A 16,925-nucleotide genomic window follows, 5' to 3' on the forward strand; every position below is an offset into this window, starting at 1 on the left:
GTGCTGTGTGCTGAACCCCCAGCCAGGCTGGGTCCCTACCTTGCCAGCCAGATGGGCAACTGCAGGAGAAGCTCTCATAGTCCTCTGACTCCTGGCACTCACCGCCGTTCTTGCAGGGGCTGCCAGCACAGGGGGCCAGCACATCCTCACAGGTGGCTCCTGCAGAGGCACAAACACCTGCTGAGACCCCCTCCAAAACCACAGGTAGCCCAAGACGCTGCTACCCCTGTCCCCTTCTTCAGACTACTGCCAGCCTTGGGGCAGGTTCTGGCTTTTCTCCCCACCCTGGGGCAATCCAGCTGGGGCCATCTGCTCTTTTCGTGGTCCCTGTGACCCCAGGACCCCTGTGAATCCTTTAGGTCCTGGCAATCTGAGCTGCATTAAAGCTCTGCACACTTCCTTTGGCAGGGAAACGCTGCTCGGGATGTCTTTCCCCTTTTGCTCTCTCCCTCCCCGGTCCCTCTCAGCCGCTTTTCCTGTTTACATCCAGCTAAGGGACACGTTCCCTCCGAACCCTTATCTTCCCTGTCAGCCAATATCTCCTGAACTGGCCTTTGCTATTTTCCAGAGCTTTCCCCTCCCTGCCTGCCCCGTCCCCGTCCTCCCAGGGGTTTCTATGGCCACAGCCGAGGGCAGGAAACAGCTCACAGCTTCCTGCAATTGTGCACCGGCTGCCGCTCTGCGCGAGCGGAAGCAGGAGGCTGGCAAACAGGAATGGGCTCAGCAGAATCCCCCGGCCCCTCAGCCTCTGCTCGCTTTTTCCAGCACCATCCCAGCAGGAGAAAGGGGGCTGCAGGCAGCACCCACTCCCCCCCCCAGGACAGTGGGGTGCAAGCTGGGCACCCAGGCGCCGTGTTGCCCAGGGTATGGGCTGCGGCCAAGCCACTGCCTCGGTGCCCTCCAAGAGGAAGAGGAAGAAGAGGGAGGAAGCTCTGGCTGGTCACTTCCTAAAGCTCTTCCAAATTTCCTCCAGCTGTGCCACAGCACGGGGAGGAGGAGCCATGGGCAGCCCCATGGCGGGGCCACACGAGGGAAGCCTCAGGACTTGGTGCTTGCTTGTCACATATGTAGAGGGACACGTTTGATGTCACACCCACAAAGCAGGACCCCCCCAGAGCCCAGGTTAGAAGGTCCTGGGGGATGGGGTGCTGCCTCTCACCTGTGTAGGGCAGGAGGCAGTTGCAGGTGTAGCCAGCGACATCGTCGATGCAGGTGCCCTGGTTCAGGCAGGGGTTGGATGCACATTCGTTGATATTGGTCTGACAGTTGGGTCCTGTGTGAAGAAAACCAAGTAAATGCAGCTGTGCTGGAGGTGTGCTGGTGGGAGGGGGCTGGGGGTACACTGCAGATCTGGTGGCAATGGCCCCTCCATTGCTCTGGCAGAGCCTTCTGCTCTCAGCTCCAGCCGTGGGTGCCGAAACTCTGCTGAAAATCCCCAGGCTGCCCACACTGCCACCTCCCCTACCCAGAACTGTGGGGTGGGGGTCTCCACCATCCCCACAGTGAAGCTTCCAGCCCACCTGGCATCATGGGGACCCCCACCCACAGCTCCCGCCCATGCCCCAGCATTATGGGGACAGGGAAGCACCCTGGCTGTGTCCTCACCGCTGAAGCCCTCCCTGCAGGTGCAGATGTAGCCACTGGTCATGTCCTTGCAGGTACCACCATTCATGCAGGGATTGGATTCACATTCATTATTGTTAATGTCACAGTTTGTCCCACTCCAGCCTGGGTCACAATCACACCTGTAGCTTTGGGGAGAAATTTGGCCATAAAACACAGGATCTGGTCTGACCTGGCCCTCCCAGCTCCACCAGCCAACATTTACCCAGCAAAGCCCACACTCACAGTCATGTCCCTGCAGGGGAACATCCCCTGGGACCAGCACAGAGCATGGACAACACTAACACAGGGCACAGGTTCTTGCCCTGCCTCTACCCTTGACTTTCCTGGGTGGCCCTTTGGTCCCTGCAGCCCCCCAGCAGCCTCCAAGCCCTCCAGCCTACCCATTCAGCCCATCATGGCATTTCCCGTGGATGCAGGGGTTGCTGTTGCACTCATTCACTTCGGACAGGCACTTGGGGTCGTGAAAGCCCTCGGGGCAGAGGCAGGTGAAGCCATTGATGCCATCTTTGCACGTGCCCCCGTTGTGGCAAGGGTTGCTGGAGCACTCATCGATGTTGATCTTGCACATGCCCCCTGGGAAAGAGAAGAGTGAGGAAATGTTATCCCATGGGATGTAAGGCACGGTGGGTGCATGTTGCCTCCTGGGGGGCTCCCACCAGGCAAATCCTTCTCCAGCTGTGTGGGAAATGGCTGCTGGAGGCTCAGATCCCCAGGCACACGTGTGCTGCCGCGCAGGGGCACGCTGCACTCCGGGTAGGGTGACTTCACACCCTTGCATCGCCTGCCTGGCTTCATTAAACGTGGCTGGGAAGAGGCTGAACCCTGGCCTCGTTTGGTCCAGGAGAGAATAAGGAAAGGAGGTGGTTTCAGCCTGTAACCCTACCTGCTGGGGCTGACAAAGCCAGGCTTTATTGTGGCTCCCGGCGGGCAGCAGGACAAGGGGCCGCGTGAGCGGGGAGAAGCGGGGGCTGCTCCCATCAAAGCCCTCCAGCAGCCATCAAACAAACCAGTTGGACAAGGCAGCAACCCGATACCCATGGGAGTGGGCGCAGCGGGAGTCGAATTCGCGGCACCAGACACCCCTTTGATTCCATCCTGAGCCGGGGTCACCCTCCTGAACAAGCAGGAGAGCTGGAGGCTGCCAAACCTCCGGCGAGTGGGGCGGCAGCGTCTCCCCTCCCACCTCCCCAACACCCCAGAGCTGCAGGCAACCCGTGGGCAGAGGGAACGCTCTGGGACTGACGGATCTGGAGCAGGTCACCAGGGTGCTGTGGTGTGTTGCTGTGGTGTGTTGCTGTGCCCTGCTCTCACCTGTGTACCCCGGCTCGCAGGTGCACTCGTAGCCATTGATCTTGTCGATGCACTTGCCGTAGTCGCAGGGGTTGCTGGCACAGTCATCCAGGTTGATCTCACAGTTGGGCCCTGGGGAGCAGAGCGGTGCCGTTAGGGGGTTGCTGAGAACGAAACCTGCCAGCACCCACCACCCACCACCCACCACCCTGGCTACTCCACAACAAAGCACCTGCTCCGCAAGCGGCTCCCCAGCTCCCAGCTGGGGCGCGGCTCCTGCCAGACTTGGGCACCAAACTGGGAGAACTTGCCCTCACCGAGGATGCCCCAGGCTGGCCCCGGCACCAGGGTGGCTGCTGATGGTGGCCCGGGGCCAACCCGCCTGGGGACAGGGATGGGACCGGGGTGCCGCGCCGGCATGGCCGACCCGTGTGGAGCCCCCAGGGGAACCCTCCCGCTCACCCGTGGTCCCTTTGGGGCAGAGGCAGTGGTAGGCGTTGTTCCTGTCCTGGCAGGTCCCTCCGTTTTTGCAGGGCTGGCTCTGGCACTCGTTGATGTTGATGTCGCAGCGGTGGCCCGTGTAGCCGGGCTGGCAGAGGCAGGTGAAGGCAGCAATGCTGTCCTTGCAGGTCCCGTAGTGGCACGGGTCAGGGTCACACTCATTGATGTCAATCTCACAGTGAGCACCTGAGAAACCTGCCAGGAAGAGGAGGGGACACAGGGTCAGGATGGGGGACACTCCTTTCCACCCTGGCCAGATGTGGGGTAGCACACCTGGGTGCTGTCACCTGCCCCACCGGGACCCCCGGGAGCGGGGCAGAGGCACCCAGGGCAGAGGCAGGGGTGCACCCTGGTGTGCCAGCAGCGGGGTCGGTCATCCCCCAGCTCATGGGCTTTGTCCTGGGGTGCACAATGAACCCCATTAAACCCCCTCAGCTCAGGAGCGGGGCCCCGTGCTCACCCGCAGCTCCTCCCGGCGTGCACGGGGGGGTCAGCCACAGGCACCCCCGAATAATAACCCCCCTGGCAGATCCTATTCTCCCGGCCGGCTCCCTCCCCGCCGGGCTGGGGGTGGAGAGCTGAGGACAAAGTACAGCTTTGACTAGACCCCGCCAAGCCCACATAGCAGCTTTTCATCGGGGCTTGGCATTAGCAAGACACTAATTAGAGGCCATTCAGCTGGAAGATTTCTGGCGGGAGCTGCTCCACAAAAGAGCCACTGTTTGCCACCAGGGCTCAAGTCATCATTTTGTGCAACCGTTCCTTGGGTTTCGGTCGGCAGAGCCCCCGCAGCCCTGCACCTTGCATCCCCATAGAGGCAGCTTTATTCCTTCCTTCCTGCTGTCCCCCTCGCTGCCACCCGCCACCGAGGTGGGGAGCACGGCGGGACGGCTGCTGCGGGGCCACACCTAACGAGTTCTGGGCTCGTTAGGCTTCAGGCCTGGTGGGCAGCAGGGTTGCTGACTCTGCCTGGGAAAGGGATGGTCCTGTCCTTCAGGAGTCACATTGGAAGGGACCAACCCCTCTGCCACTGGGCTTGGGGACTCCCCCGTGGCGGGTGCTCGGGGAGGTGACACTTGTGGTCTGGCAACGCGGTTTTATGGCACATCACCGGGGAGAAGGTGGCTTTATCCTGCACGGTGAAGTGGGACCTCCCGAGCCCTCCTGGGATGTGGGGACCCCTCACCTTCGGTGCACTCGCAGCTGTAGGTGTTGGGGCCATCCACGCACTTGGCACCGTTCTTGCAGGGGGTGCTGGCACACTCGTCGATGTCAAACTGGCACAGGTGCCCGTTGAAGCCTGGAATGGAGGGAGAAGTCACGTCCCCGCACAGGACCCGCCAGCCTCCCCCCCGCCAGCCGGGCAGATCCCACCGGGCCCCCCGCGTCCCAGCCCGGGCACTGGGTTTCCATGGGGATGGCTGCTGGGGGCCCTGAATGCGGGGCTGCGACCCACCATTGAGAGCATCTTATTTACATCTCTAGAGGAGCAAAGTCTCTGAACTTCAAAACCTCCTTTCACAGATTAACCGTCTCCCCATTCTCCCGCTCCACCCCGTGACTTTGACACCGCATTCAAAGCTGCTGGAGCAGCCCCCCGCCCCCCCCCAGCCCCCAGCCCTCCTTCCCAAAGAGGGGCCTTTTCAAGTGCAAAGCCACGGGGTTTAATCCTTCTTCCCCTCTCCCATGGGCTGGACCTGGAGCAGCATTGCCTGCACGGGGTTCAGTCCCTCACAGCAACGGGGGAACCCCCCCACCGAAAGAGCCAAGAGGTGCTCAGCTCCCTCTCCCCATTCCGAGGGGGGGGCTCTGAAATTTAAGGAGCCCATTTCAGCTCCTTCCCAGCTCGAGCTGGAAGGCACCATGGCTTTGCTTCTGCCACGATGGCAGTGGGACAGGTGCCACATACCGGTGGGGCACTCGCAGTGGAACTCGTTGATCTTGTCCAGGCAGTTGCCATTGTGCAGGCAGGGGCTGCTGGCACACTCGTCTGTGTTGATCTCACAGTAAACCCCCTCATAACCTGTGGAGAGACCAAAGAGACCATCAGCCCTGCAGCACGGGGCTGGCACGACCCACAGGAAAAACACACCAGGATGTATTTGGTGCCCCCATCTTGATGCGAGGCAGCTCAGGAGATGTGCTACAGGTGGTGGAACCTGATGCACAAGCTGCTCCGTGGCTGTTGAACTTGGACTTCCCTGCCCTTGGCTTGATCCAAGCCAGCAAGGTCTGGAAGAAGAGGAGCACAGAGCAAGGCTGATGATGTCCAACGCTCTGCTCCCATCCCCTCTTTGCCGTGGGTCCCCATGCAGCCTCTCCCAGGCACACACACACACACACATCTCCTTGCCCAAACCAAAACCAAGCCAAAATTCAAGGCTACCCAGAGCCCTCTCACTCCCTGCACCCAGCACTGGGGGCTGCCCACCCACCGGGCATGCAGATGCACTGGAACTCCCCAATCTGGTCCAGGCAGGTGGCATCATTCTGACAGGGGTTGGAGAGGCACTCGTTGACATCGATCTCACAGCGAGGGCCCGAGTAGCCCTGCAGGCACTGGCACTCGAAGGACCCCTGGGTGTTGATGCACTTCCCCGCGTGCTCACAAGGGTTGGCTCCTGAAAAACACAAGCAGGACTTCCAGGACATGGTCCTTGCTGCTCCTCAAATGCCTACAGAAGCTCAGCCCCACCACTCACCCAGGGAGCACTCATCCACGTCCTGGTTGCAGGCTGGCCCCATGTACCCAGAGGGACACGTGCAGATGGCTTTGCCATTGACAGGGTTGGTGTCACAGTTGGAGCCCTCATTGCAGGGGTTGCTGATGCAGGCATCATCGAGGTGGCACAGCAAACCTGGGTGGGAAAAGGCAGGAGCACGTCAGGGGTGCTGGGCACACACATCGTGGCACACGCAGGGAGCTGCCACCAAGTGGGACGGGGCCTCACCTGTGCGGCCGTGGGGACACTCGCAGTAGAAGGAGGCCACTCGGTCGTGGCAGGTGGCCCCGTGGAAGCAGGCAGCCATGGCACAGTCATCAATGTTCTCACTGCAGTCCTCTCCTGTCCAGCCGTTGACACAGACGCAGTTGTAGCCACCATGGTTGTTGTGGCAGGTCCCTCCGTTCTGGCAGGCGTTGGGCATCAGCTGGCACTCATCCACATCCTCAGTGCAGTACTGACCTGCCAGGACATGGGGCACCCATGTGAGGCTGCTGCTGCCCAGCTCCCAGGGGCTGTCAGTATTGCTGTGGAGCAGGAGGTGTCTCCCCACCCAATCCCCCGCATCCCTTAGGGCAGGATCCGTTCTCCCAGCCCAGTGCTGTGTTACCTGTCCACTCGGGTGGGCACTGGCAGTTGTAGGTGTTGACACCATCCACACAGGTGCCCCCATTCTTGCAGTTGTTGCCTGGACAGTCATTGATGTTCTCCTCACAGTTCTGGCCGGTGAACCCTGCATGGAGGAGATGGCCACCATGATGCCAACCGACTGGCCCAGCATCACTATTGGGTGCTGAGAGCATCCCAGGCACTCCCACCTGGCTTTTGGAGCCAGCACCCCAGTTTCATCCCCATCCCACCTCCTCCAGGGCTCAGTTCTGCCACCTCAGTTCCCCTGCCCTGGTGCTGTATCCAGGGCCTGGGGATCAGCAGCAGCTTCCCCAGCACAGGGCAGACAGAGCATCCCTGGGAAGCCCCTGGCTCCAGAGACACTTGCCCCGAGCAGCAGAGGATCCAGCTCCACAGCAAGAACCGGGGCTGCTCCCGTGGAGGCTCGAGGCACCTGGGGCTGATTCACCAGCTTTTAATTTCACATGTAAAAAGCCTCATCAGCAGCGCTGATCCCTGCGGGGGATCCTGAGTTTCCAAGTCCCTGGCAAGCCAAACCACCTCCCTGCACAGCCCTCCTCTCCTGCTGTGAGCCTGGCTGCTTCCATTTATGTTATTGCCACTGCTTGAGAGCAAAGCACGAATGGAAACCCTCCCAAACTCTCTCCATGCTGTCTGCAGAAAGCAGAAAGGAACCAGAAAGGCCCTGCCCAGGGCATCTGCCACCACGTCCCCCTCAAACTGCTACCTGGGCTAAGAGCTGCATTTACTAAGGGCAGCCCAGCCCCCCCTGAGCCCCCCACACTGCTCCATCAGGTGTCAGCTTGTCCCAGGGTGGGGATGGCAATGCCATGGAGCTGACATGGAGCTGACATGCACCTCCAGCTCCCCCAGCCCCCCAAGGGGTGTCCTGCAGGTCCCAACCAGGCTGCTGCCCCCACATAGGCAGCTCACCACATCACCACCACCAGGAAGAGACCTGGGGGGGCTGGGTTTGTCCTCTGCAGGATGCCAGTCCCTGGCACAGCTGGGAGTCTTGCCCCTGCTCTGTCCAAAGGGTTTCCTTTCCCCCATGTTTTCCTCTCCCCCATAGCTGGGGGAGGAGAAGCAACACAGGAGGAGCAGCAACAACGATTTACGATTGCTGGTAGGAGTCCAAAGCAAATAAGGCTGATTTGAGCCTCATTTTTAAGCAGCCGGGTTGAGACTGAACAGCAATAACTGGCAATGTCCTAGACACCAGGATTAACTCATTTTGAACCATCCCAATGAGTAATTAGTACTGCAATTACTTTAAACTCAAGGTTACATTCTACAGCGATGGCATGATAAAACAGCCCAGATTACTTTAACTTAAAGAAATCCTGTACAGCCAGCCCTCTCCAGGGATGAAAAGGGGACATTGTTCCAGGTCTGCTGTGCTGCATACCAGCGTATCAATCACCTTCTTATCAGAAGAAACAGCCCCCTGGTCCCTCCTGAAGCCCATGCAGCTCCTGCAGCAGGCCATGCTGGATGGCAGAGGTGCCAAGGGACCCCCCAAACACACATCCATCACCCTTCCTTGGAGCAGGGGCTGTGTGGTGGCACCCGGAGTGAGGCAAACCAGCTCGTGCAGCATGCAAAAATCCTGGAATGGGCCCACGAAGCCACAGCTGGGTGTGAAAGCACCGATCCCCCCGCAGCAGGGATGCTCCCCCGGGGCCATGCCTCACCTCCTGACGTGCCCAATGCTCCAGAGAAAGTGCCTCGTCAGCAGAAAGGCAGGGCAGGGCCACTGCCACTCCTCCTGCCCCCTCCACCTGCCTGGCCCTGAGGCAATGCTGCTCTGCTGTGCCAGGGCTGGGAGCTGCTCCCACGGAGCATCATCCCTGGGGCCTTCCTGCTGCACTGGCTCATCCCGGAAGGAAAAGCTTCCTTCACTGGCACCACTGGGCTGGTCAGCCCCAGTGCCTCACTGCCCTGAAGGATGGGAGCTTTGCTGGAGCCTGGTGGAAGAGAAGCAGGAGATCCTGCAGGGCTTTACATATTATGGATGGTTAATGAGCCCTCGAGTTATTGCAGCCAAAAAGCTTTGGGAAGGAGACTAAACCTCTCAGCCCATGCCAGTGATCGGGACAAGACCCCACCCCAAGCTGCCCTGAAGGGATCACACATCATTCCCCAGCACTGGGCCAGGCTCCCAGCAAGATGTGGGTCTGTCTGTGCCAGCTGGAAGACCCCATCCCCACCCAGGTGCCACAGATCCAGGGAATGGTGGGGCAGGAGCTAAGGCAGAGGTAGGCTGGAGTTCCCTGGTAATGCCCAGCATGGGTACAGAGCACAGAAACCACCTAAAGTCTCCTCTATGGACTTAAGCTCTGTCAGGGGAGGTTTAGGTTAGATATTAGGGAAAAAATTCTTTAGGAAAAGAATTTTCTTTAGGAAAACATTCTTTACAGAGAGGGTGATCAGACACTGGAATGGGCTGCCCAGGGAGGGGGTGGATTCTCCATCCCTGGAGGTTTTTAAGAAGAGACTGAATGTGGCACTCAGTGCCATGGGCTGGGAACCACGGGGGAAGTGGATCAAGGGTTGGACTTGATGATCTCAGAGGTCTTTTCCAACCCGGATGATTCTGTGATACCCCTTGTCCTGCCCCAGCCCCCAGGAGAGATCAAAGCAATCCTAGGACAGACTTTTCAGGCAGCTGAGCACTGCCCACCCCTTCCTCCCAAGGGAGAGGGTATCCTCTGCATCTGCTGCATCTGCTGCCCCATCCCCCAGTCTCCCCTCACCCCCCAGCAAACACAGCACGGTGTGAGCACGGGGCTGCACTGCTGGCAGCAGCTCTGGGCAGGAAACCCAGGGATTTCATCACTCCAGCACACTCAGGGCTGGGGGTAGTGTGGGGCCATGCTCAGCCCCTTCTGCTCCCTGCCCCGACCACTGCCCCGTGGCAGAAGTGAAAGGGTTCACAGGGGTCAGGGGGCTCTTTCACAGCTACTTCTCTCTGCCCTGGTGTGCAGGGTGCTGAGCTGTACAGGGTGCTGAGCCCCCATGCAGGGTGCTGGGCTCCTGGGACAGGGTCCTCCCCCCTGCAAAATCCTTCATTTCAGAGGCTGTAATTCATCTGGGCTGCTCCTGCTGGAGGAAGCAGCAGTGAGCACAGAGAGGGTCTCCATTCCTCAACTCCCTTCACACTCGGAAACTTTCCAAAATAGCTATTCCGGGCTAATTATTCCATTCTGGAAGTGGATTAAGTTAAAGCGGAAAAAGGCACTCTTATTCTGGAATATGAGCATCCGCAGAGGGGCCTCAGCTGAAGCAGTTGTTTTGGAGCAGCCATGCTGCTGAATCACCACAGATGACCTCTCCTCTTTGGGCACTGCTGCCCAGCATCCTCCCAGACACACGGGGCACAGTTCACTGAAATCCCTTCCATTTTTTTCCCTCCCAGAACCACACCTTGGGCAAAGACACTACTTATTTAGAGGGGGTAAAGGAGCTTTCAGGTGGCTCCCTGGTCCCCATCCCTCCCCTCGGGGACCACCCTTACCTGGCAGGCAGGTGCAGTCGTAGGTGGTGTCCCCAATCTGTCGGCACGTGCCCCCGTTCTGGCAGGGTGAGGGGTTGCAGGGCACGTAGAGGTGCTCACAGTTCTGCCCGGTGTATGCTGGCTTGCAGAAGCACTGGTAGGTGCCCACCTCGTTGGTGCAGCTCCCCCCGTTCTTGCAGAGGGGGGGTGAGATGCTGCACTCGTTGACGTCCTGCTTGCAGTTGGCCCCGTGGAAGCCGGCGGTGCAGCGGCAGATGTAGTGGGCTTCGAAGGGGACGCACTGACCCCCGTTGGCACAGGGGTTGGAGGCACAGGGGTCTGCCTGCTGGCAGGTTTGGCCTGGGGAGGGCAGGGAGGGAGGATGAGGATGCAAAGGGGAGCTCAGGCACACGCTGGGAGTGATCACCGTGCTGGGGTGCAGCACGAAGGGTGCATCCATGGGCATGCAACTCATTCCCTTGTGAAACCCTCAGCTCTGCAGCTCCTCCAGCCCTCCCCCCCCCCCCTCCAGGGTGTGCAGACCCCTTCTGTCCTTCCTCCCACCACTGCTGCAAGCCAAAACCAGAGGCAGCATCCTTCTCCATCCACAGGGGGCGTTTCCAGGAGCAACCCCCAGTGCTCCTCTACCCCTCACCCCTTGCCCCCCCCCCCCACATGACCGCATCCCGGTGCCGGCCCCGCCTCACCTGACCACCCCGGGGGGCAGCGGCACTTGTACTCGCTGAGAGTCAGGAGGTCGCAGGTGCCCCCGTTGCGGCAGGGGTTGCTGAGACAGACGTTGTCGCGGGGCGTCAGGCAGAGCTCGTCGGTGAAGCCCAGGCGGCAGGCACAGGTGTAGTCGACGGTGCTGCCGCGCACAACCGGAGTGCAGGTACCGGCGTTCTTGCAAGGGGAGCTCAGGCAGGGGTTGGGGAGCTGGCACCGCTCGCCCAGGTAGGCACCGCTACACCTGGCAGGGGGGAAGAGACGCCGTCAAGCAGGATTGAACCCCCTCCCCGCTTCCCTCCCGAAGGGGATGGGGGTACCCGGGCACCCCTGGGACCGGCTCCGGGAACGCCTCCCCCCGGGCTGACCCTGCGCCGCATCCCGGCACGTCGGGTTTGGCAATTCCGAGGCTCTGCCCTGGCTGCAAAAGGGGAAGATGAAAGAGGCGCCGGGGAACAAAGGCGTCCCCCATCCAGGGGCCTGCACCGACTTGCAAAACCGCAGCCTCCAGCACCGGCGTCCTGCTGCTCATCGCAGTGTGGATTTTTCCTCCCCCCTCCTCATTGAAGAGGAAACCAAAGCACACGGGGGGACGTGGTGGTGCCAGGATAGGCACCCCCATACCTAAACCCAGCTCAGGGCATCTGCAGACTCTGAAGGAGACAAAACCTTTGTGCCCCTGCCCTTCTCTGCCTGCAGCCAGGTGTCTGCTCTACCAGGGTGATTCTTATCCTTGCTCCACCCTAAGAAATCACTCAAACAGGATCTAACGTAGAGATCCTCCTTGAAGACAAACCCCAGGCAAGGAGGGATGAGTGGCCACGGCTACTGTGTCCCCTCTGAGTAGTGTCCCAGAGAAAAAAGGCCCCTGATGTGCCACCGGCTCAGCCATCTGTCACCAGTGGCTGACAGGGCTGGAGCAACTGCAAGGACAACTCCTGGCCATCCCAGCAAGGCTGGGCAGGACATGGGGCCAGCAAAACCCTGCAGAGTGGGGAGCAGCCCCTCCAGAAAGGGTGGGCAGAGCAAAGCTGTGCACAGGGAGACCAAAGACACCTGACATTCAAGGAAGGTCCTGGGGACAAGGGCCTCCAGCACCTGCCCAGCACAACCCCTCCTGTATCACGCCTGCAACATGAGATGCTCTGTGCTTCTCCCTCCACTGCCCCCACTCATGTTACACCACTTCAAAAGGGGGTTTTCTGCCCTGAACAGCCCTCATGTGTAGGACATGGGAGGGCTGAGGAGGTGCTGTCCCACACCATGATGGCAATGCCATCGTGGCAGAGCAGAGCACACTGTGCTCAGCTCATGCTGAGCTGCTGGCTGCTGTCAGAGGCCTCAAGAGCAGAAATCTGCGGGGGTGGGGGGGGTGGTGTTTAAATGCATTCCTGTGAGCTCAGGAAAAGGCAACAACTGCTGGAGGTGACAGCCAGAGAAGACAAAAGCACTGGGGGATCACTCTCCCCACAGTAGCACCCACCATGTGCCCACACCCATTGCCACCCAAGCTGGAGGGACCTTGCAGCCCACAGCATCCAAAGCTCCAGCAGTGGGCAGGCAGCCCTCTGGGGTGAGCAGGAAGGGTCACAGGGAATGCCAAAACCCCAAACCCACCAGCAAACCCCACCAGCCTGCAAACCTCAAAACCTGGGGCTCCTCTGGTGGAGCACAACCAGCAAACCCTCACCCTTCAGCTGGCCCCAACCCGGAGCTGTGCCAGCAGCAGGACCACATTTCAGCCCCTCTCCCCCTTTCTCCTCTTCCTCTATTTTTTTTTTTTTTTTTTTTTTTTAACCCAATTCTGATTTCATTGTTGGGGATTGTGTGAGAATTTGTCAGGATTCGGAGACATTTTGAGTTAATGAGACGGCATTATCCAGGCCAAATGAAAAAGAAAATGTGTATAATAATAAATCAGGGCATCTGCTCGGCACACAAAGGGCGGCGGGGAGCAGGTGTGCATCCTAATGAGGCCGAGCAGCTGCCGGCGCCCGCGGTCCATGCCCGGCTCGACGGCGGCTCCGAGTCCGGGGCGCCTCGGCCATGGGGCGAGGATGCTTCTGGGTGGCTGAACCATGGGGGAATGCAGGAGCTGGGGCCAGGGCTGGCCGAGAGAGAGAGAGAAAGGGAGAGGAAGATGGGGGGAGGGAGAGGGAGAAAGAGAAAAAGAGAGAGAGAGAGAGAGAGAGAGAGGGGCCATTGTGCGGGGCCGGGCGGCACAGGCACGCCGCCGGCAAACCGCTCAAGTGTGCAGTCATCTGGTAAAAGCCCCGCTCCCCCCCCCCGCCTCCCCGCACCACACACGCTTTTTTTCTTAAAACAATCCTCCGGGCTCTGGTGGCGGCTGGCGGACAGGGAAGTGTCACGAGATTCTCCAATGGGAGAAAAAGGCGCAAAAAAGAAAAAAAAAAAAAAAAAGGAAAAAGAAAAAAAAGGGAAAAAAAGGAAAAAAAGGGAAAAAAAGGAAAAAAAGGAAAAAAAGGGAAAAAGAAAAAAGAAAAAAGAAAGGAAAGAAGAAAGAAGAAAGAAGAAAAAAGGAAAAAGGAAAAAGGAAAAAGGAAAAAGGAAAAAGGAAAAAGGAAAAAGGAAAAAGGAAAAAGGAAAAAGGAAAAAAGAAAAGAAAGGAAAAAGGAAAAAAGGAAAAAGAAAAAAGAAAAAAGAAAAAAGAAAGAAGAAGAAAAAAGAAAGGAAAAATGAAAAATAAAAAAGAAAAGAAAAAGAGGAATAAAAAAGAAAAAAAAGAAAAGAGAAAAAGAAAAAAGGAAAAAAGAAAAAAAAAGAAAAAAGAAGAAAGAAAAAAAGAAAGGAAAAATGAAAAAATAAAAAAGAAAAAAAGAAGAATAAAAAAGAAAAAAGAAAAAGAAAAAAGGAAAAAAGAAAAGAAAAAAAAGGAAAAAAGAAAAGAAAAAAAAGGAAAAAAGAAAAGAAAAAAAGAGAAAAGAAAAGAAAAAAAAGAAAAAAAAAAAGAGGAAAAGAAAAAAAAAGAAAAGAAAAAAAGGAAAGAAAAGAAAAAAAAGAAGGAATAAAGGGGGGGGGGGGGGAAATGATGCTGGACAAAGAGCCCCAAGGGCAGCGCGGGAACTGCCACAGCTCAGGAACCAGCAGGACACGGGATTGGGATTTGGCTCCTGGATGTGCCGGGCAGGAGCAGGAGGATGCTCTGCACGGGTGGGACAACGGCTGGGAGTGGGGTTCCTGCACAAATAAAGGCAGGGAGAGGGGTGTGGAGCTGGAAGCCCTCCCACTCAATTAGTTTTCTGATTGCTTCCAATTCCAGGGAAGACGAGTGGTGGTTTGGGAAGCCAAATCAGAGCCAGATTATAGATGGGAAGCCAGAGCAATGCCCAGCTCAAGCCTGGGCATGGATATCAGACAGAAAGTTAATTATTGATTGGAGAAACTCTTCTGGAGTTCCTGACTAAAGGTGCTTCCCAGGCTTTTGTTTCAGGAAACACCTCAAGTTTCACGGAATTGGGAGATTTTTTACATTTTTAAATGGTTTAAGATCTGGTTTATGGTCACAGTTCAGGAAGGGATGGGCTCAGACCAGAGGGGCTGTGCTGGGCGATGGGCACACATGGGCAGGTGGCACTGGGGTAGATTCTTCCTACACTGTGTTTCTCCTCCCTGCAAGGGGGGCATTTCCAGCCCCTGAGAAGTGCTGGTGAAGCAAATCTTCATGAAAAAAAAAAAAAAAAAAAAAAAAGCCATACAACACAGGCACCCTCAAAATCACCAGGACATAACACACTCCTTGCACACACCACACCAGAGCAGGGAGCCCTCCCAAACTCTTCCCATGATTTCCAAGTCGTCTCAGTTTCTTTTCAAAGCTTCAGAGCAAGATGACTCTGAGGGCAGAGACACTTTTATCACGATAGAGATATTGCTCCTCAGCAAGGGCAAGGGACAAGGACACCGGACACCCTGCTGCTCCCAAAAAACAGTGCCTGGGACATGCCCATGGCTTCAACACCACTTCTGCAGCATCTGTAGATGCTTCAGCACAGAAACAATGCTATTCCTGCCCAAGTCTGCAAGAGCCAGGCTGAGACCAGGCAGGGAGGAGTGTGGCTGATGACCCAAGCCATGAATTCTGCTGTTTTCCTGCTGCCCAAGTCCCAGAGCTCACTCACAGACAGAGGTTTTGGAGAGGCATTTAAAGCCCTTTGACCACAGAAGCTTTAGAGAGTCTCAGCTGCAAAGGGAAGCCTGGAGACAAGCCTTGCATGCAAAGCAACAGATCAAAAAGCAGGTGAAGAACAAGGACAGCCTAAAACATAGTGATTTTTCAGCTCTCCCAGGTCTGGAAAAGCTGGATTCAGCAGAGCCACATTCAGCTCCCGGTTGTGCTGCACCCTCATCATGCATCCACCTACTTCTCCAGGGGCCAAAAACCTCTCCTGAAGTTCAGCCCAGGGAGCTTAGCTCTATTTTCTGCAAAAAAAAAAACCAATTACTGGCAGGAGGTGGTGTCAGGGCTCCCAGGTGAGCAGACGTGGAGGATGCGAAGTCCCCGTGGGCTCAGCCAGGTGAAGATCTCCCTGTGGTTTTTCCTTTGGCATTTCCCAAGCGAGGGCTCCCCAAACCAAACCCCAAGCAGCTTATGGAAATGAGCATAAGAGACATTAAAGCTACGCTTTAATTACAGATATATGTGTTGGCAGAGGACAGGGCGGGTGCTCCAGGATCAAAACAGCTCAGAAGGGCCACAAGAAACCAGCTCTGAGGCAACGAAAGGCAGCCAAGCTCCCCAGGGTCCTGAGGAGCCTCCATGAAATCCCTCAGCCATGCTCCCAGCCCCACGTGTGATGCCAACCCAGGCAGGGATGGCTAAAAATACTCATTTTCTCTCCCTCCCCTGAGCACCCAGCTGAGAAACGTTTCCTTTGACTCATTAACCTGCTGAAGAGACACCAAACCCTCCAACCACGACCCAGCCCACCGTTTCAGATGGAGCTGAAAAGCCCCCTTGGAGCATCCCAAGCCCCTCTCCTATGCACAATGCTCCCTCTCCCAGCATCGTGCTGGCACAAGGAGTGCCTTGGGGCTGACAATCTCACAATCCTTCACTTGTAGGATATTTTCTACTTGCCCTGACCAAGGGACTGGGACTGTCACCAAAGCACCAAGTAGGAGAGCGATGCAGCAGCTGGTCCCCATCCCTGCAGATGCTGTGTGTGCTCCTGGCAGGTGTGAACACACTGATTTACACCCCCTGAGCATCTGGGGCTCTCGTCCATCCTGGTGACTTTTTGTTTTGGGGGGTCAGGCAGAGGCTGGGGGCTGGATTCCCACGACTCTGGGCTACAACACATCTTCCCCCTCCACACTGGCCCCGAAGGAGCGCCCAGAGCACAAACTGCTGTGAGGGGGGAGATGCAGTTAATAATGCACCATGCTCCCTACCCATAAATCTCCAGTACGATTCACAGGCAATGGGAAGGGTGATGGAGAAGGCCTTGTCCAAGGTCAGACAGCGAATCCCAGGGGACAGCCTGGGAACGGGAACAGCGGCCCCAAATTCCCACCCCACTCCCAGCGCCAAGCCCAAGCCAAATCTGGATCTGCTCAGCGTGGGCACGTGCATTTGTTGTGTCTGCTGCACATCCTTAACAAGTCACAAACGAGGGCCCAGAGCTGCAGTTATTTCAGCAAAGGCTCCAGAAAAGCTCAGCACATCATAGAATCAAAAGCATGAATGAGCCACGGAAATATCAGAGCCCCCACGCTCCGCAGCCACGCTGCTGCCCCAGCCTTGCATTACACACGTGCTGGTGGCACCCAGCACCCCTTCTTCACCCCACCAGCAGCCCCAGCAGAGTCAGGGTGCTCGTCCCAACCCCCTGCAGCCCCCGTGCTGGGTGCTCTGCGCACGCCCGTGGCCCTTTGTTCCCTCCCTGGCCGGGCTTTGCCTCCATCCCACCAGC

At 57.5% G+C, this 16,925-nt stretch overlaps 1 protein-coding gene across 2 annotated transcripts in view; it reads right to left on the bottom strand.

Moving 5' to 3' along the window:
- NOTCH1 (notch receptor 1) overlaps window positions 1-16,925 on the bottom strand; it is a 43,654-nt gene that overhangs the window by 13,567 nt on the left and 13,162 nt on the right. For both annotated transcript variants that reach the window (XM_071765700.1, XM_071765699.1), the window contains exons 3-16: window positions 10,974-11,236; window positions 10,288-10,626; window positions 6,751-6,873; window positions 6,369-6,602; window positions 6,120-6,275; window positions 5,853-6,038; window positions 5,327-5,440; window positions 4,604-4,717; window positions 3,379-3,612; window positions 2,938-3,048; window positions 2,007-2,199; window positions 1,606-1,751; window positions 1,160-1,273; window positions 40-159 (exon numbers count right to left, since the gene is read on the bottom strand). In XM_071765700.1, the coding sequence (XP_071621801.1) occupies window positions 40-159; window positions 1,160-1,273; window positions 1,606-1,751; window positions 2,007-2,199; window positions 2,938-3,048; window positions 3,379-3,612; window positions 4,604-4,717; window positions 5,327-5,440; window positions 5,853-6,038; window positions 6,120-6,275; window positions 6,369-6,602; window positions 6,751-6,873; window positions 10,288-10,626; window positions 10,974-11,236 (2,447 nt within the window). The remainder of the gene's footprint in view (window positions 1-39; window positions 160-1,159; window positions 1,274-1,605; window positions 1,752-2,006; window positions 2,200-2,937; window positions 3,049-3,378; window positions 3,613-4,603; window positions 4,718-5,326; window positions 5,441-5,852; window positions 6,039-6,119; window positions 6,276-6,368; window positions 6,603-6,750; window positions 6,874-10,287; window positions 10,627-10,973; window positions 11,237-16,925) is intronic.

The sequence above is a fragment of the Heliangelus exortis genome, chromosome 22, assembly GCF_036169615.1.
Source record: "Heliangelus exortis chromosome 22, bHelExo1.hap1, whole genome shotgun sequence".
NCBI classification, from domain to species: Eukaryota; Metazoa; Chordata; class Aves; order Apodiformes; family Trochilidae; genus Heliangelus; species Heliangelus exortis.